This window comes from Ochlerotatus camptorhynchus, unplaced genomic scaffold (genome assembly GCF_037179485.1).
Source record: "Ochlerotatus camptorhynchus isolate MF236.1 unplaced genomic scaffold, CSIRO-AGI_Acam_v1.1 ptg000070l, whole genome shotgun sequence".
Taxonomy (NCBI): Eukaryota; Metazoa; Arthropoda; class Insecta; order Diptera; family Culicidae; genus Ochlerotatus; species Ochlerotatus camptorhynchus.
In genome coordinates, this window is record NW_027040560.1 from 2,900,067 (window position 1) to 2,921,011 (window position 20,945).

Consider the following 20,945-nt stretch of genomic DNA (forward strand, 5'->3'; position numbering starts at 1 on the left):
TGAAATTTTGGGCATTTCCTTTTATTCCTCAGAACGTTTTTAAAGCTCCTGCATTTTTTGTGAATATAATGAGACTGTCCTGAAAATCTCTTATATATCCTGAATTTCTCGCAATTCGCCTGATCATATTCGTGGAAATGCCCTGAAATTAATGGCCAAAAGATTATTAAACTTCCACATCCTGCAATTTTTGTGAAGATAAAGGGACTTCCTTGAAGTTCTCGCAATGCTTCTAATCATGTTCCTGGAAATACCCTGAAATTAATGGAACTTCCCAAAAGATCCTTAAACTCCCGTGAAGTTCTCTGAACTTTCGTGGATATCTTGGATTTACTGTGAAGTTCTCGAAATTTTTCTTAAGTTGACTAAACCTTATCTTATCTTATCTTTCTTTTTTAAAGAGACTTTCGCTGGTTCATATCTGGAAACCCCAGAAGGGGATGCCTCAAATAACAAAGTTGAGTATTTAGGGCTCCAGAAGGGGGTCCCCGACAAGAAAGCGAACGTCGGAGGGAGGTTTCCCTAATACAGAGTTTTTTTTTACAGGGTAGGGGGTTCCTGAGGGAAGTTGAGGACCACAGAGTGGTTTAAGCAAGAGTACAAATATAATAGCTGAGTAGTGTCGTAGTTGCTGGCTTAGTTTACATAGTAGAAATTTTGTTGAGGGTGTCGGTAGTCAGTGTCAATAGCGTGTTGTTGGTGATCGTGTCAGTCTTCTTCTTCTTCTTATTCGCATTTTAAGCTTATTGCTTAGTGCATATTAGCTTATTGCGTGCTCTCAAGTTAGTGTTCTAAATGCACTTCCACAGTTATTAATTGAGAGCTTTCGATGCCAATACCAATGCATGAATTTGTATATTGCGTGGCAAGCACAATGAAACTCTATGCCCAGGGAAATCGAGAAAATTTCCAACCCGAAAAGATTCTCTTGATCGGACCGGGAATCGAACCCGCCGCCTCCGGCTTGGTAATACCGTGCCTTTACTGACTAGACTATGAGACCCCTTGGGGTTAAATACTTTTGTAAAGTTTGGCGTCTGTTGACGGGTCATTCGATAGGGCGTTCTATATGCTATTTGGTATACCGTAAAGACTTCTTAAACTGCTGAACACTGGACAATCCACCAATATGTGTTCCACTGTCATGGTAAGGTTGCAAGTGTCGCAAGTTTTCCAGAAGTTGATTAAACTTCCCTCAAGTTCGTTGGACTATCCTTAAATCATCCGAACTTCTTGAAGGCTCCCGATATTTTCCTAAAATCATATAACTGCCCTGAAGTTCACTGAAAAAAATCTTGCAGTTTTCCTAAAGTTGACGGAACTGCACTTAAGCTCGGTGGTCTACTGAAATGAATTTTCCCGAAATCTTTGGGAAGCTATCGGATCATCTTTGAAATTTTATCAACTTCAATGAAATTCTCTGGCTCCAGAATTTTGTCTGATGTCAATAGGACTATCGTTTGAAAACCTAGCAAACTCAAGTTTAAATGGTTTGATTATGTTTTCTCATGTAACTTTAATTAAGTTTTTCTCAAAAATTTGTGGCGGAGGAAAATTTCTTCACCTTAAGAGCGCCCAATCGAAAATTTGCATTCCAAAATTGTTTTTCAAATACATGATTTGAATGAAAGTCAAACGTGCGCTATGAATGACAGAAGATTTTCTTAAGTATCATGAAAACCGCGATATGTCCATTAATTCATATATTCGTAGCAAAATGCAAATTTCATGATTATCCAATTTTTCCCCACCTTTTTTTGGTGACATTTATTCAGTTATGTTTGGAAAACTGTTGGCAACGCTGCCCGGAAAACTGATGGATCGCCTGCTAGATTCCTTTCATCATTATCGTCATCTCACTAACACGCACGACGGCACTTGAAAAGCTAAGCAGGCCTTTGTTGACACGGCCGGTGCTTGGGATGATGGTAAGTTTCAATAGAAAAAGAAGCGAAAAAAAAAAACATCCGATCCATCCAAGCAGGCCTGCCGCATGTTCATGCCAGCTACGATCGGTAATAATCATGCTCCGAAATGCCAGAATGCATCAACTTTTCGGATTTATTCCACATAATCCGACACGTGTTTCTAATTTGAAATCCCATAAAACAGCCTCTTGGCTCTCGCCGGGATGGAATAATTATGAAAATGGTCTCAAATTAGTCCACAACCTCGTTGCCGCGGCTTGCCCACACATAATCGAGTGTGCGGCTAAAGCTAAATTATGATACTCATTCGAAGATTGTAAACACGATCGATTTTGACTGCCACCCTGAAGGAAGCAGCTGAGTGGACAAACTTTGAAGAATTTTATCGACCAATTATGATCTCTCGGGCTCTGCTTGTCGCTGCTCATGAATACGAGTAGAAACTTAGGACTGGGGTCCCAAAATCCGTGTGAGAGCGTTGTTATGTTTTTCTTCATTTCAATCCAAATAATCTGAAACGATTCATCATCAAAAGTGTGTGACACAGCACTGCGCTTGGAGATTAGGTTCAAGATGGTAACGGGTTCAAAATTGAATGCTTGTTCATGGCATTGAACTCCATGTTCTGTATGGGAATCAAAAACTATGGGAAAAACGATTGCTTCCAAAGTACTTACGTCACAATGAGACTACATCGCAGTAGTCCGGGATTTTACCAAGCCGCAACTTTTTCCCATAAAATCAAAGTTCTAATCTCATTCCCGTTGATGACTAACCAACAGTGAACAACGCATAAAAGGCGCTTCCAGTACAATTTCCTAATACCATCAAATCAAATTAAGAAGCTCAAAACCCTCCACGCCTAAATCGCTATCTAGCAGCACTAATTCGCCGCAATTTGGCATTCCTCCAAAACCGATCTGCACTGCTGCCATGCTCATCTTCTGCCACCGTCCGCCGACTACTTCGATCCCGCAGGTTTTTGATTACCTCCGGGGCACTCTCGATAAAACCATCATCACTCAATCTGCACACACATTCGCTCTGGCACGCGGGTTTTGGGAGGGAATAAATTGCTGGACCTCCCGATTCTGGTGTCCCAGCTCCCAGCCTTCCAGAACTTTCCCACGTGGAGCAATACATTCCGGAAGCAAATGGGCACGTACAACGACCAGAACGGAGCGAATTAGCACCGCGCGCCTCATTGAATCGATGGCGACGACCACAGCCTACCTACCTAGCTCAATCGAATTCGACTCTCTCACCACCAAACAACAATGCTACACCGGGAATACAGACAAAAAAAAAACGGCGCATATAATTGGGATCAGGTCTCTTCCAACTGATTCGATTCGAATATAGCAGTAGTCGGGAAACGAAGCTCCTCGCGATCATAATTAACCGTCACAAAATTGGATAATGTATTCTTCGGCTCGTTCTGAGTGCGCGCAATGTCTGTTCTCCGGGAGATTCTGCTGTCGAACTGCAGGAATGTGATTTAATTTTGGAAGAATGAATTCAAAGGAAAAAAAAAAAATCGCTCCATTGTTCCTCCTCTCGTAACGAGGGGAAACTGGGAAAATGATGGAGGAATTCCTCAACAACCGCATCGTTCCTAGTAGGTAGGTAGGTTGGGTCATAGCCGAAGGAATAAGCCGCCGGCGGCATAGTGTGACACCTTGAGCGCTGCATTGTTGCGAGGCACGTTCATGATTCGTTTGGGACAGTTTATTTTTGCCTTCGATTGCTTTGATGCATGAAAGGGAAAAGATTTTAGTTCTAATCTTAGGTGCCTGGTTGAGTGAACTTGGAAGGAATGGTCGATTTTTCGCACGCTGACGAATTATTATGGCTTGATTGGGCAGATAGAGGGGGGATTTTGAATTTAGATAATCAAATATAGAGGAAGTGTGCCCACAATGGTACTAGTGTTCCCCTAATACGACCTAAATCATGTTCAAAATCACAGGATTGTTGTGATCACGCAGATTTTGCAACTTTTACGGATTTGGTGCGAACTACATCTAATTATACTTAATTTTAATACTTCTTCTTCTTCACATTTCAAGCTTAATGCTTATCGCAATTTAGTTTATTGTGTGCTCTCAACTTAATGTTCTAGACGCACTACCACAGTTACTAATTAAGAGCTTACGATGCATGTGCCATTTTTACATTAGTATAATTGTGCGGCAAGTACAATCATGCTAGGGAAGTCGAGAAATTTTCCAACCCTAAAAATTCTTAGACTGGACCGGGAATTGAACCCAGCTACCTCCAGCATGGTGATGGTCTTGCTTTGTAGCTGCGCCTTTACTGACTGAGCTTAGGGAGGCCCCATTTGAATTTTACTAAGCGTCGTTTTTAATTATTTGACGAGTCGATTCCGATCATTTCACGGACAAATTTACAAATATACATAAGTGCTTTTATAGCCAATGCCATCAACATTTTTCTTAACTCTTTATTTGTTCCAAATTCAAAATAAATTACTTTTCATTTTCACCTAGGTGCTCCAGTTACTACAGTAACTTACCAGCCTTAATTGTTATGATATATATCTAAGTGTTTTTGCATTGTTCCTGTCTTGGCAATTCAGTATTTTAAACAGGTTTTTTAAACCTGCATGTCAGTATAACAATTGATATCTTAAAACTAAAAATTAAAACTAAATCTTATCTAAGTATAAAGAGAATTTTTGCTAAAGTCTCAACATTCGAGATTCTATGTACTTCGGTAGTACTGTACCAGGGAGGCAACTTCAAAATCATCTTCAGAACTTTGTTCTGAATCCTTTGAAGTGCTTTTTTCCTGGTAGTGCAACAACAAGACCATATTGGCACAGCGTAAAGCATGGCCGGTCTAAAAACTTGTTTAAATATTAGAAGTTTATTCGTCAGGCAAAGTTTGGATTTCCTGTTTATAAGAGGATACAAACATTTAATATATTTGTTACATTTAGCTTGAATGCCCTCAATGTGATCTTTAAAAGTTAATTTTTGGTCAAGTATTAATCCAAGATATTTCACTTGGTTTGACCAGGAAATTGGAACTCCGTTCATAGTGACTATGTGACTACTACTAGGTTTCAAAAACGAAGCTCTAGGCTTATGTGGAAATATTATAAGTTGAGTTTTGGAAGCGTTGGGAGAAATCTTCCATTTTTGTAAATAAGAAGAGAAAATATCTAAACTTTTCTGCAGTCTGCTGCAAATAACACGAAGACTTCTTCCTTTAGCGGAAATGCCTGTGTCATCAGCGAACAAAGATTTGTGGCAACCCTGAGGCAAATCAGGGAGGTCCGAAGTGAAAATGTTATACAATATAGGCCCAAGAATGCTACCCTGAGGAACTCCTGCCCTAACAGGTAGTCGATTAGATTTGGAATTTTGATAATTTACTTGAAGAGTTCTGTCAGTTAAATAATTTTGAACTAATTTCATAATATAAAGTGGAAAATTAAACTTTTTCAATTTAGCAATCAAACCTTCATGCCAAACACTGTCGAATGCTTTTTCTATGTCTAGAAGAGCAACTCCAGTTGAGTGGCCTTCCGATTTGTTTGAACGAATTAAATTGGTAACTCTTAAGAGTTGATGAGTAGTTGAATGCCCATGCCGAAATCCAAACTGCTCATCTGCAAAAATTGAGTTCGTATTGATGTGAAGCATCATTCTTCTATGGAGGAGTACTTTTAGGGATCAAAAAGTGCTACCCTTTCTACAAAATTTCCCTTCCTGCTCTATCAGGCGTCGAAATCGTCGCTTGCCAAATAAATGTGAAGAATAAAGACCTTTGCATAGCTTCAGTTTATGTTCCACCAAGAACCTCCATTAGCCGTAGTCAACTCTGGAATCTAGTTTCGATTCTTCCATCCCCAGTATTAATTCTTGGTGATATGAACTCCCATGGTACTGGGTGGGGCGATCTATACGATGACAATAGAGCGGTTATTTTTTACGATTTATGCGACGATTTCAACTTGACTATTTTCAAAACTGGTGAAGCGACACGTATAGCAAAACCTCCGGCTCGAGAAAGCCGACTCGACCTATCTTTGTGTTCAAGATCGCTATCATTGGATTGTCAGTGGAAGGTTATCAATGATCCCCATGGTAGCGATCATTTGTCAATCATCATTTCAATAAAGTGTGGCCCTCACTCTGCAGAACCATCTCGGGTTCCATTTGATCTTACAAGGAACATCGACTGGCAGAAATATGCAACGGCGGTGACAATCGGTGTCGAATCAATAGATGCGCTTCTACCATTGGAAGAATATCGATTCCTAGCCGATTTGATTTACAAAAGCTCACTGGAAGCACAAAAAAGAAAAGTTCCAAGTGCACCCTTTAAAAGGAGACCAACCACACCTGGTTGGGACGAAGAATGCACAAAATTGTATGTAGAAAAATCTGATGCTTTCAAAATTTTTCGTAGACACAAAACCTCCACATACTTCGAGGAATATTCAAAGCTTGAGACAAAGCTGAAACAATTAGTCAAAGAAAAGAAACGCGGTTATTGGCGCAATTTCGTCGAGGGACTCTCACGAGAAACCTCAATGAACACTTTGTGGAGGGTGGCTCGCAACATGCGTAACCGCTCATCTTCTAATGAGAGTGAAGAATACTCCAACCGATGGATATTCGATTTCGCTAAAAAGGTCTGTCCGGACTCAGTTCCAGCACAACATATTCTTCGAGAAGCGTCTCCGAGCGGCGGCTCTCTGGATAGACCATTCACAATGCTGGAATTCTCTATGGCTCTTCTTTCATCGAACAACTCCTCACCGGGAAGCGATATGATTAAATTCAATCTTCTGAAAAATCTCCCAGATATCGCTAAAAGACGCTTGCTAGATTTATTCAATTCCTTGCTAGAAAACAACATTGTACCGCCTGAATGGAGACAGGTCAAAGTAATAGCCATTAAAAAATCTGGCAAATCAGCGTCTGACCATAACTCATACCGTCCGATTGCTATGCTTTCGTGCATTAGGAAATTGTTGGAGAAAATGATCCTTCGGAGACTCGATCACTGGGTCGAATCAAATAACTTGCTATCAAATACACAGTTTGGGTTCCGCAAGAGCAAAGGAACAAACGATTGTCTAGCGCTGCTTTCCACAGATATTCAACTGGCCTTTGCGCACAAGGAGCAATTGGCTTCAGTATTCTTGGACATTAAGGGGGCTTTTGATTCAGTTTCCATTGAAATTCTGTCAGACAATCTGCACAGATGTGGACTTTCTGGAATTTTAAATAATTTCTTGTACAATTTGTTGTCAGAAAAGCAAATGAACTTTTCTCTTGGACAACTGACAACTTCCAGAATTAGTTACATGGGCCTGCCCCAAGGCTCATGTCTCAGCCCTCTTCTTTATAACTTTTATGTCAAAGATATCGACAACTGTTTGGCAGAACAATGCACGCTAAGACAACTTGCAGATGACGGTGTGGTTTCCGTAAGAGGTCCACATGCCGTGGACTTGCAAGGACCATTGCAAAGTTCCTTAGATAACTTGTCTTCTTGGGCTAGGAATCTAGGGATCGAATTCTCGCCGCAGAAAACTGAACTGGTAGTGTTTACTCGAAAGCGGTACCCAGCCCAAATGCATCTTAATCTTTTGGGCAGAAACATTACTCAATCATTGTCTTTCAAGTACCTTGGGGTCTGGTTTGATTCAAAGTGCACTTGGAATACCCATATTACGTATTTGAAGCAAAAATGTCAACAGAGGATCAACTTTCTCCGTTAAATTTGCAGCACATGGTGGGGTGCTCATCCGGGAGATCTCATAACGCTTTATAAAACAACTATTCTCTCTGTTCTAGAGTACGGCTCTTTCTGCTTTCTCTCGGCAAGAAAATGTCACCTAATAAAATTGGAACGAATTCAATATCGTTGTCTGCGTATTGCTCTTGGCTGTATGCACTCAACGCATAACATGAGTCTCGAGGTTCTGGCAGGAGTAACACCCCTCCAGAACCGTTTCTGGGAGCTCTCTCTCAGAATACTAATCAAATGCGGAGTGACGAACACACTTATAATTGAAAATTTTGAAGAAATTCTTGGGCTGAACACACAATCTTGATTTATGAGAATCTACCACCACTACATATCGTCAGATATGTGTCTTCCTTGTTACACTCCAGACCGTGCTCACTTCACCAATCGCAGTTCCTCAATTGAATATGATCTGACCATGAAACAAGCAACTCATGGGATTCCAGATCAAGTTCGAACTATTATTATCCCGCGTATTTTTACTGAAAAGTACCAACACGTCAATTGCGTGAAAAGATATTTTACAGACGGGTCACGTCTCAATGGATCCACTGGCTTCGGTGTCTTCAATGAAAACTCTAGCGCCTTCCGCAAACTTCAGGAACCTTGTTCCGTTTTTGTTGCTGAGCTGGCAGCAATCAACTTCGCATTGGGGATGATTTCCAATATGCCCACAGACCATTACTTCATCTTCTCGGATAGTCTCAGTTCGATTGAGGCTATTCGGTCGATGAAACAAGGTAGGCACTCATCTTATTTCCTTTCAAAGGTAAGGGAGCAGATGTGTGTGCTGGTCGAAAGATCATATATGATTACCTTTGTATGGGTCCCCTCACATTGCTCAATCCCAGGCAATGAGAAGGCGGACTCTCTCGCAAAGGTGGGCGCGCAGGAAGGCGAATTGTATGACAGGCAAATTTCACACGATGAATTTTACCAGTTAGTGCGTCAGAGTACCCTTTCGAGTTGGCAAACCGATTGGGACAATGGAAATCTTGGACGGTGGTTACATTCAATTATTCCTAATGTTTCTTCGAGAGCGTTGTTTAAAGGCTTAGGCTTAAGTCGTGACTTTATTCGCGTGATGAGTAGACTTATGTCCAACCACTACTCGCTAGATGCGCATCTCAATAGAATAAACCTCGTGGACAGCAAGATATGTCGGTGTGGAAACGGTTACGACGACATCGATCACGCAGTTTGGCAATGTACGGATAATGACGCCGCCAGAGAGCGACTTTTGAATACCCTCGAGGCCCAAGGAAGACAACCCTGTATCCCTATCAGAGACGTGTTGGGTACCCGCGATCTCTGCTATATGCAGTCGATTTATGTGTTTCTGCAAATGTCTAGTATAAGAATTTAATTCGTTTGTCTTTTGTATCTCTTTATTAGTTTTTGTTTGTCTTGTCCCCCGTCGCGATGAGCCTCATCGTCGCCCACTGGTCACCATAGCCGGTCGAACTCCAGACGAACCTAGAACCACACTACCGTTCACACTGGCGACAACGCTCTGATGAGGCAACGATACCCTACTCCCAAGCTCCCCCCCTTTTCCTATCCTTCGACAATGTACCCCTCTAACCTCGAGTAAGCCGCGAGTATCCGGCCCAACTCCTACTAGACATAGAATTAAGTGAATTTTGTTACAAACAAAGAACAATGAATTATCGGCTCCGTAAAGCTAACGCGATTGAGCCTTACAAATAAACGAAATAGATAAAAAAAAGCATCATTCTATTTAAAATTATCTTTTCAAAAAGTTTACTTATTGAAGAAATCAAACTTATTGGACGGTAGCTAAAGCTTCAGCTAGATTTTTATCCGGCTTCAAAATTGGAACAACTTTTGCATTTTTCCATTTATCAGGAAAGTATGCCAAATGGAAACATCTGTTAAATAATTTTACCAAGAAAGACAAGGTACTCTCTGGGAGTTTTTTGATGAGGATATAGAAAATTCCATCATCACCTGGAGCTTTCATATTTTTAAATTTTTTAGTTATAGACCTTACTTCGTCCAAATCAGTCCCCCAGGAATCATCAAAAATATTTTCCCGAGAGAAAATATTCAGAAAATCCCGAGCAACCTGATTCTCAATAGGACTAGTAAGACCCAAATTGAAATTATGGGAACTCTCGAATTGCTTAGCAAGTTTCTGAGCTTTTTCCAAATTTGTGATCAAAATTTTACCACCTTCTTTAGGCGCTGGAATAGGCTTTTGAGGTTTTTTTCAAATTTTTTGTGAGTTTCCAAAAGGGTTTGGAACGCGGGTCTAATTTAGAAACATTATGTTCAAAGTTTTTGTTCCTCAGGGCAGAGAATCGCTTTTTAATTTGTTTTTGCAAATCCCGCCAGATAACCTTCATGGCAGGATCGCGTGTTCTTTGATATTGTCTCCTACGGACATTTTTAAGACGGATCAAGAGCTGAAGATCGTCGTCTATTATAATTGAATCGAATTTAACCTCGCATTTTGGCACTGAGGCAGTTCTTGCTTCAACTATAGAAGTATTCAGAGATTCAAGAGCATAATTAATTTCATCTTTGGTTTGCAAAGGAATGTTTGGATCGAAGTTAGATTCCATAAATGTTCGATATTGCTCCCAATCAGCTCTATGGTAATTGAAAGTAGAGCTGTTAGGATTACAAATTATTTCTTGGGATATTTCAAAAGTTACTGGAAGGTGATCAGAACCGAAGTCAGCATGGGTAATCAATTGGCTACAAAGATGACATGAATCAGTTAAGACCAAATCAATAGTGGAGGGATTTCTTGCAGAAGAAAAGCATGTTGGGCTGTTTGGATATTGAATAGTGTAATAACCGGCAGAACAATCATCAAACAGAATATTACCATTGGAATTGCTTTGAGCATTATTCCATGAGCGGTGTTTTGCATTGAAATCACCAATAATGAAGAATTTAGACCTATGACGGGTAAGTTTCTGGAGGTCACCCTTGAGAAAATTCTTTTGCTGGCCTACGCATTGGAATGGCAAATAGGCAGTTATAAACGTAAGTTGTCCAAATTTTGTTTTAACAGAAACGATGGCAACGCCACCACAGGGTCCATCAAGACGATCATTTCTATAAATTAAATAATTTGAGTCCTTCTTAACTTTATGGTCAGGTTTAAGGAACGTTTCAGTTATAACGGCAATATGCACCTTATGAACTCTCAAAAAGTTAAATAGCTCGTCTTCATTATCTTTAAGAGATCGAGCATTCCAATTAAAAATATGTAATGCTTTAAAATCCAGGGACGAGAGAAGGGGCACGTTGCAAAAGACTGTACAAAGCAACCGAGGTGCATGCTCTGCAAAAAGGAGGACGGAAACGGCCATGTGACGGGAAGTCTCAGGTGCCCTGAGTTCAAGAAGGCGATGGTGGGCCAGCAATAATGAAGGTAACCCAAATAAATCTCAATCATTGCAACACAGCACAGCAACTGTTGTGGCAGTCAACAACGGAAACAAAGTGCGACGTTGCAATCATTGCAGAGCCATATCGAGTCCCTCTTGATAATGGTAACTGGGTGGCGGATAGAGCAGGAATGGTGGCCATACAAGTCATGGGCAGGTATCCTATTCAAGAAGTGGTGGCAAGCTCATAAGAAGGTTTCGTGATCGCCAAAATCAATGGAATCTATGTATGTAAAGGGTTATACGGTCAAAATTTGGTCAATATCAACTTGACGTATTTCTTTCAATTTTGCATTTAAAAAACCTGAACACCCCTCATTTTGAAGGTGTGTGTGTGTAGAATGTTGCTCCTATTTTGATTTTGGAATTCACTCTTCAGTTGTCAAAATGCCGTCCAAGCAAGAAGAGCAGCGTATCAAAATTTTGCTCGCGCATCGCGAAAATCCGAGCTACTCGCACGCAAAGTTGGCAAAATCGCTAAAAGTTGCCAAATCAACCGTTACAAATGTAATTAAAGTGTTTGGGGAACGTTTGTCGACAGCCAGGAAGTCTGGATCGGGCGGAAATCGAAAACCAGAAGCCGCTGAGACGACAAAGAGAGTTGCCGGTAGTTTCAAGCGAAACCCTAATCTCTCTCTCCAAGATGCCGCAAATAAGCTGGGTGTATCGTCTACAACCGTGCATCGAGCCAAAAAACGAGCCGGACTATCGACTTACAAGAAGGTAGTGACTCCAAATCGCGATGATAAACAGAATACGACGGCCAAAGCGCGATCCCGGAGGCTGTACACGACGATGCTGACGAAGTTTGACTGCGTGGTAATGGACGACGAAACCTACGTCAAAGCCGACTACAAGCAGCTTCCGGGACAGGAGTTTTATACGGCAAAAGGAAGGGGAAAGGTAGCAGATGTTTTCAAGCACATGAAACTGTCAAAGTTCGCAAAGAAATATCTGGTTTGGCAAGCCATCTGTACCTGTGGCTTGAAAAGCAGCATTTTCATAGCTTCCGGTGTCAACCAAGAAATTTACGTGAAAGAGTGTTTGAATAAACGTCTGCTGCCTTTCCTGAAGAAACACGGTTGTTCCGTACTGTTTTGGCCGGATTTGGCATCTTGCCATTACGGTGAAAAGGCCATGGAGTGGTACGCCGCCAACAACGTGCAGGTGGTTCCCAAGGACAAGAACCCTCCCAACACGCCAGAGCTCCGCCCAATTGAGAAATACTGGACTATTGTCAAGCGGAACCTAAAGAAGACCAAAAAAACTGCTAAGGGCGAGCAGCAGTTCAAGGCAAACTGGCTTTCTGCGGCGAAGAAGGTGGACAAGGTGGCTGTACAAAATCTGATGGCAGGGGTCAAGCGTAAGGCCCGGCAATTCGGATTTGGAAAAGCGGAAGCCTAACTGAATATTTTTCCTGAATTTTATACTAATTGAACTTGAAAAAGAAATTTAATTTGATTTTTTAAATAAACGATTTCACCGATTTACACGCGTTTTCCCTTGACCAAATTTTGACCGTATCACCCTTTAGTTGCTACGCACCCCCGAGATGGACAATTGAGCAGTTCCACCAGATGCTAGATGGGCTCACCGGAGAGCTCATTGGACGGAGACCAGTCGTCATCGCAGGAGATTTCAATGCTTGGGCAGTGGATTGGGGGAGCAGATGTACCAACGCAAGAGGGTATAGCCTGCTGGAAGCTCTGGCAAAGTTGGCCAACTTAGGAACCATCAGCACCTTCCGCAAAGATGGTAGGGAATCCATTATCGACGTCACTTTCTGTAGTACGTCGCTAATGGCGAATCTGAACTGGAGAGTATGCCAAGAGTACACCCATAGTGACCATCAGGCGATCCGGTACAGTATCGGCGAACGGACACCGGTGGAAATGCGGAGGACGAAAGTAAGCGAGCGGAAGTGGAAGACGAAGGCATTCAATAAGGATCTCTTCGTCGAAGCTCTAAGGGTAGACAGCAGCGTCCCGGGCCTAAGCGCGAACGAGTTGACCGAATCATTAGCAAGGGCATGTGACACAACTATGCCGAGAAAACTGGAGCCAACGAACTGGCTGCATCCAGCTTACTCGTGGAACGAGGAAATTAGCACCAGAAGACGTGCTCAGAGAGCAAGAACAGAAGCAGACAGAGAGGAGCGCAGGGTGGTGTTCCAAGAGGCCAGGGCTGCACTGAAACGAAAGATAAAGCTGAGCAAGTCGAATAGTTTCAAGGAGCTGTGTCGATACTGCGCCGTGATTACGATTGATGTGAAGAATACATTCAATAGCGCCAGCTGGGAGGCCATCGCCAAGGCGCTTCATAGAATGAGGGTTCCAGACTACCTCTGCAGGATTCTAAGTAGTTACTTCCAGAACCGAGTCCTGGTCTACGTGACAGACACGGGGCAGAAATCGCTTAAAATCACGGCGGGAGTTCCCCAAGCCTCCATTCTAGGTCCCACGCTGTGGAACGGAATGTGCAATGGCGTGCTGACGCTCAAGCTGCCCAAAGAAGTTGAGATCGTAACCGGCGAGACGCTGGAAGAAGTGGAAATGTTGGCGGCCGAGGCGATAGATACGATTGGTAACTGGATGCAAGGAGCGAAGCTGCAGATAGCCCACCACAAAACGGAAGTGTTATTGGTCAGTAACTGTAAAGCGGTATAGCGGGCAGAAATCACCGTCGGGGAGCACACCATAACCTCGAAGCGTGTGTTAAAATACCTGGGAGTGATGATCAATGACCGGCTAAACTTCAACAGCCACGTCGACTATGCCTGTGAGAAGGCTTCGAAGGCCATCAACGCGATAGCTAGAATCATGCCGAACAACGCTGGTCCCAGCAGTAGCAAGAGGCGTCTTCTGGCCAGCGTGTCATCATCGAAACTGAGATATGGAGGTCCAGCCTGGGTTTAGCGCTGGAAACGAAGCAGAACCAAAGGAAACTGAGCAGTACGTTCCGACTCATGGCCATGCGAGTCGTGAGTGCGTACAGAACCATTTCGATGGAGGCAGTATGCGTTATCGCCGGCATGATCCCTATCGGCATCACCCTGGCGGAGGACAGCGAGTACTACAGGCGGAGAGAAGCCGGAAGAGTACGGAAAGTTGTGTGAGTGGAGTCATTGACTAAGTGGCAACAGGAGTGGAGCACGGCGAAGAACGGTAGATGGACACATAGACTAATACCGATTCTTCCGACCTGGGTGAACAGGAAGCATGGAGAATTCAACTTCCACTTGACGCAGTTCCTGTCTGGTCATGGCTGCTTCAGGAAATACCTGCATCGCTTCGGACACGCAGCGTCACCCCTCTGTCTGGAGTGTGGGAACGTCGATGAAACGCCGGAGCATGTGGTCTTCGACTGTCCAAGGTTCGAGGCAGTGCGAACGGAGATGCCCGTCCTTAACGTGGAGAATGTCGTCGAAGAAATGTGTCGAGAGGAGGGCACTTGGAATGCCGTCAGCAGGGCAGTCACGCAGATTATGTCGGAGCACAGCCACCCCCCGAAGTAGTCGAATCACAGCGGTCCCGGGGGGATCCAGGCAGAGGAGAGCGTAAGGAAAGGCTTTTAGTGAAGTTGCACTAGGCAATTAGTGGATACTACACCGTGCCAACTTCACTACAGGCCAGGCTTCTTGAAGCTTTCCTAAACCTTACCATAAAAAAAAAACACACACACACACTCGGACATGGAGCTAGCTTTTTCTAAGGCCTTGTAGTAGCACAGCAAACAAGGAGTAGCAATTTCAAAATTGTATGTTTTGTGGAAGCTGACATTTGTGCCCTTAAAGTTTCACGCTAAGGCTTCCTTAGAGTATCAGTTCACTAGACTTGAAGTGAACTAAATAAAAATCATTAGAATTCCAGTTGCGCGAATCGCCAGGACGGGATTTCATTTTAATTTTGATTACTTGAAGTGGCACAACTCCAAGTAATTTTGCCAGATCATCTATGATCTGATCCAGGGATTCACCACTGGGCAGTCCTTTCATGACAACCTTGAACACTCGTTTTCAGTTTTGGTGCGTAAGTAAAAAAATTGTGCTGCTTCTCAGTAAGATACTTGAGAAGACATTTAAATCCGTCCAAGGTTTCAGCCAATACACGGTATTCAACCCGACGCCTAATTTGTAGTGAAAACTTAACTTTCAGACGTAGAAGATGGATTATTATCATCATCCGTGAGCAAATCAAATGCCCCGTAACTTGGGTAGGTTGAGCACTGAAAAGTGCTATTTAAATTTGTTGTAGCTTTAGGTTGTAGTAACACTTACTTCAGCAAAAAGTAAATAGATCCACACGGCAAGAGAGCACGAGGTTACGTGCATGCAAAGAAAACCAAGGCATTGTATGCACAGGTGAAACGGGAAACTTATTTGTACGATGGTGCAAACATTATTACGCAAGCGGTATAATGCCTTTGAATTTTTAGATTAGCCGTAAAGTTTGAAGGACATTCGAGTGGACCCATGAGATCCATGAAGAATCTAGACTGAAGTTGATCTTCCAGGCAATCATAGTAGTTTTTTAAGATTTCTGGAATTGACCTACTAAGTCCATGAAACTCTTATGCTCTCCGGAGTTATTCCGTGGGGCTTGCGCAGTTGGCGTATTAGATCTACATTATGGCCCAAAAGATGACTGAACTTGTTCCAAAATATCTTTTGATCAGCTCTTTAAGACCCATGCATCCTGGCAGCTGATAAATTCCATCAAGATCAAGATCAATTTCCATACTTTGCCATTTTTCAAGTGCTGAGCCATTCTACACAGCCGTTTCACGTATACTTTTAGCTTGAAAAGCTGCTCTAAATGTTCCAAACTACCTTCTCATTCTAATTGATCATACCCTTCCCCGTCGTCGTTCTCATCGAAGCGATTCCCATCCCCGTTCATACAGCAAACAGCGATAGGTAGGCATGTTGCCGTTCTTCACACAGTCCAAACTGAACAGGAATAGACTAATTTTCTTCGTTTGTTTGCCCGTCCGGCCGGGGCCACTTTTCGTTCAGTCAGAACATTCGACATTCCGTTCTCGCGGGACCGGCCAGTGACCATTCCAATCGGTGCACCGCGCGGCGTGATGGCAGAGCGAAGAGGCACCCCCTGAAAAAGCGCTTCTTCAAATGAATTTTATGACTGCTTTTATGAGATGAGACGACTACTACTACTATGATGATGATGATGATGATGATGATGATACTTATTTTAGTGGTAGCATTGTGTACAGTCATCATTGGGGGTTTTCTCGTCGGGCTTCGCTAATTGGGTGACGTCCCAACTAAAAAGCAGTTATCCAGTCAGAAAATTGTGACAAACATTTCATTGTTGTTACTTGGGCTCAATCTAGTGAGCTATTTCGCCTGAAAACCCGTCCCAACGAGCGAAAGGCATTCGGTAGATGGGATGAGGTTGCGTCCCAACCAGCGAACGATTACTGTACTCTTTTTCTACAAGGTTTTTTTTTGGGAGATTTTTGGAGCTTCTGCTGTTTGGTATTTAACGACAACAGATCAAGATCATGTTCCTTCCTACCATCGTTGGGAAGATCGAGGCGCTAAGCGGAATACCACAGCCAAGGAGGAGTGCTTTTTTGTCACTCTAATTTGATGGAGACATTAGATGGGAGGGAGTTAATTCACAAATTGCTTTAATGGGAGCAATTTCGGGGTAACATGATTACCTGCCCCATCCTTCTCCCACTCGCGGCTCCGTTCGGCAACAGGTGTAATTATTTTGTTCGGAAGAATGTACCGTGGTACATGTGTAAGTCGTTGGTCCGTGTGGATTGAGGAAGTGGCTTTGTCAGCTATTGAAGGAATAATTAGAGTTCGCACGACGACACCGCCCGTAACGAGATCGAGGGACCCGTGGGTGATGGAACCAGATAGAGCGCAGATAAAATTGACCACTTTGGCGGTTCTTGACCGTAACGGATCAGGCATGAGCGTAGAAGCAGGCATTGATAAAAATGGTGCATCATTCATGTGCAAGCGCTGAAGTCAAAGCCTATTGAGATCGGACGTGGAATCGCGTCCGTGAGATCTCTGACGTCGCGAGACCTGTTCCGCCATCAAAGTTGACTGTGATGAATGCGGTGCGGTGCGGTTTGCTCCAGCCAGCGCTGACTTTGATGCTGTCGGCCGGGACACCGAGAAGGGACAACTTTCGCATATATTATTCGGGAAAAATGGATGGAACATATTGCGTTTCTTCCGTTCGTTCGAAGGAGGACATGCCCGGCGGTCCTGATGAGAATAAGATGCATTTTGCTTGTGACATGAGGCGGTCAAAAAGTATTATTTTTCGTCGGTGAGAGGGCACACACACTTGATGAATAATAAATTTTTGCGGCGAAAAAAAAGTTTTCAGGCCGTTGAGCGAGGGGCGGAGCGGAGAGGTAAAAGAAAAAGCCGTTAAAAAGTGATTGAATCGTGAAGACTCGGCAGGGTGATTGCGAAGAACATTGTCCACCACGCTCGACGTTGCATTGGCAAGGAGGGGTCGATTGGCTGGCTCCAAAAAAAAGAAGAAAGGAAAAAAGTTTTGAAAATGTGTGCAGGAACAAGACAACATGGAGGGGCGCCGCTAAGGGGGGGAGGTTAAGGGGATACAATGTTGAGTGAAGAAAAGGCGAGGAGTCATGAATCTTATTAACATGAGAGACGCGTATCGGAACATAAAAAGTGCATATTTTCCTCTTTTGTGTGACCAATGACGGTACCTACTATCAACACGGTTGCTTGGATGGGGTAGTGACAGCGAGGAGCGAGTGCGGCTAAATCTGGAAGCATTTTTTTTGTTTACCTTTAACTCGTTTCGAGACACTTTTTATTGCGCTGCTTTGTCTTCGACTCTTTGGAGTGATCCCCTCGATTGATATTCTGGAATTTCTGACGTTGACATGTTGTGGAATTGAGTATGCTGATCAAGTTGAATTCGGAATGGGTTGTATTTCAAATTTAACTTTGTGTTTACATATGTTAATCGTTTTAGAATTTACATTAAATACATTTCCTTGTCTGCAATTGAACATTACAATTAAACTAAGATAATTCTGCAAAACTAAATTAACATTGAAAGCTTCCCCCTTTATTACTTACTTTTTCAATTGACCACGTAATCGAGCAGTTTTGAGTTGTCAAATTGGTGCATTTCAAAAGATCAAAATGAACCAAATGAACATTGATGCATTTCAAATGCATTTAACAACTAGTTTGTCACATGAAATGCATTTAAGTTAGTCGTTCGCTAGGTGAAACGTAAACATGTTTCAGATAGCGAACGTTTAGTGTACTACTCGGGTGATGCGAGTTTAGCGATAAGGATCTGGCGTGACTTTTGCAAGGATTAGTTCTACATAGTCTGAATGTTTTAATTATTTGAAGAACCCATTCCAATCATCTCAAGGACACATCTTCAAATAGACAGTAGTGCCTTTGAAAACAAAAATACTTTGATGGGTGTTTAGTTTTTCACTCTGTTTATCCTTAAGGAAGGATATGATTTCATTCTTAAACGTAACAAATGTTCGCCATTTTTAGCTTGTAAACCTTTTCAGATCCGAGTAGAAGAAATACAATACATTTACAAAATAATCAAGAAATCCCAGATCTGAGAGGACATAGTATATAAAGTCTAAAAATGCAAACTTACCCTTTCAAGGGCGGTTTGAATCCTAGCTAATAGAATAGGCTAAATTTCGGTATTGAAAGGTGTTGGTTAGCCGGTCCTTACCTCCTTCGATATTCGGCAGTGGAGATGATCCGCCAACTCCAACACTGATTGGGAAATACCGGTTGGCTTAGTACCGCCAGTGTGTTGCTGCTGACTACGGACTGGAGTGGTCGATCCTTGAGCCACGTATGGATTTGTCGGAACATCTTCTCGACGTCCGATACGAGGAGAATCTGCTTCATCCGACTGCGTAGGATAATTGACCTCAAATCTTCCTGCACAACTGGCCCTACCAGAAGCACATCGTTTAAGAACACTCCGGATGACGTTTACACGAGGCGTCGAAGACTTCTCTGATCTTGGTGGTGGTACCCGCCTCCTTGACCACCGGGTGATGGGGAAGATAACACCGTTTGACCGGTCCCTCCGTAGTTTCTTCGACCTTGCGCATGTGTCCCAGTTTCAGGTACTCGTCCATGAATCCGATGTATTGGTCCCGTAAGTTGGCGTCCCTTGCCAATCTCCGTTCCGTTCCGAGAAGACGTCGGAATGCGATGTCCCGTGACTCGCCCAGGTTTGGAAGAACGTCTTCGTTTTTGGGTAGGGGAACAGTATGACGACCTCTTTGAACTCCACGTTGAAATAATTCTTCACCTTCCACCTCCTCGCACGACCAGAAACGTGCCATCAACTTTTCTAAGTCCTCGGACGTTGAGAAATGGCAGTTGACTTGTAGAGAATTGATAGGAGTTGAACAGCCACCACATACTACCCATCCGAACACCGAGTCTGTAAGGCTTGGTAGATGTTTGCCGATTGTAATCCTTCGCCCCGATTCGAAGAATTCGAAGAAAGCCTCGATGCTTAGCACAATGTCAACTTCCTTGTACGTGAAGAATCCAGGATCCGCTAGCTCAATTCCATTCGGTAGAATCCACTCTTCCGTGTTGATTGAGGTTGTAGGGAGATTCGCAGTCACCTTGGGTAGCACCAAAAACCTCATATCTCGCGAGAAATCCGAGATTCGCGAACGTATGACCGCTTGGACTGTATGTTTGACCTTGGCATCCCCTTGTCCTATACCAAGGACCGAGACGTGGACCTTATTCCTGATTACCTTAATCCTTTGGGTTAACCGTTCCGAAACGAAGTTGCTCTCTAAACCGGAATCAAGAAGAGCACGGGCGTGGTACCTCGACGATGACTACCGTTGTCGCTAAAAGGACTTGCGACGTGAGTTGATTAAACGTACCGTATACCGAAACGTCAGTGGCTGCCACGTTAGCCAGTTCGATTGAATTGGAACCTGAGGAGCCTTGGGATTCCTTGGAATTTGAAGAATGATTGCCTCCAGCAATCGCTGCGACCGTTACAGTGTGATCCTTCTCCGACTTGAAGCAAACCAGGGTGTGATGACGGTTCTTGCAGATCCGACAGGAAAATTTGGATTGGCAATCCTTTGCCTGATGCCCCGATCGAAAGCAATTCCGGCAAAGTCCCTGAGATTTCAGAAGAGAATCCCGATTCGCCACAGAAAGTCTTTGGAATGCGGAACATTGGCATAGAAGGTGGTTGTCCTTACAAGCCACACATCTTCCTCCTGACGATTGAATCGAATTGTAGCTTGCCTTGATTGCTGAAGCTTTCGGTTTCGGTGGTGGTTGTTGCTGATGGACGATCTTGTTGTCCGTCTGCCTAGATGGAAGGGGTTCCAGTACTTTCATTCGCTGACGCAGAAATTCGGTGAGTCTGTCAGTAAATCCATTTCCTTGTTGGCCGAATATTCTTCCCATGCTCGACGAGTTGATGGATCCAGTCGCATCGTGAGCAGATTCACCAATAGGACATCCTTGTACTCAGCAGGTTCCACGATTTGATCAAGTGTTTGTACAACTCGGTCAAAACCTTCCACCAGATTTCGTAACTCAGTAACAGATTCCTTGGAGAGAGTCGGAAGTTTGAAGAAAGATTGGACCTGCTTCTTCTTCAACGGCTTGTTGTTGTTGTACCTCTTTACCAGAGTATCCCATGCTATCTGGTAATTTTCAGTGGATCGATTAGGCTTTTAGGATCACCTTGAAGACACCCTTTCAAATAATGAAATTTCTCCACCTCTGGTAAAT

The 20,945-nt window shown here is 43.2% G+C and overlaps 1 protein-coding gene across 1 annotated transcript in view; it reads right to left on the minus strand.

Moving 5' to 3' along the window:
- The window catches only part of LOC135697347 (uncharacterized), a 39,214-nt gene extending 18,668 nt beyond the window's left edge, over nt 1-20,546 (minus strand). The window contains exons 1-3 of the mRNA XM_065216962.1: nt 20,075-20,546; nt 19,156-19,899; nt 18,883-19,111 (exon numbers count right to left, since the gene is read on the minus strand). Coding sequence (XP_065073034.1) covers nt 18,883-19,111; nt 19,156-19,899; nt 20,075-20,546 — 1,445 coding nt within the window. The remainder of the gene's footprint in view (nt 1-18,882; nt 19,112-19,155; nt 19,900-20,074) is intronic.
- Between the last annotated feature and the right edge of the window lie 399 nt (nt 20,547-20,945).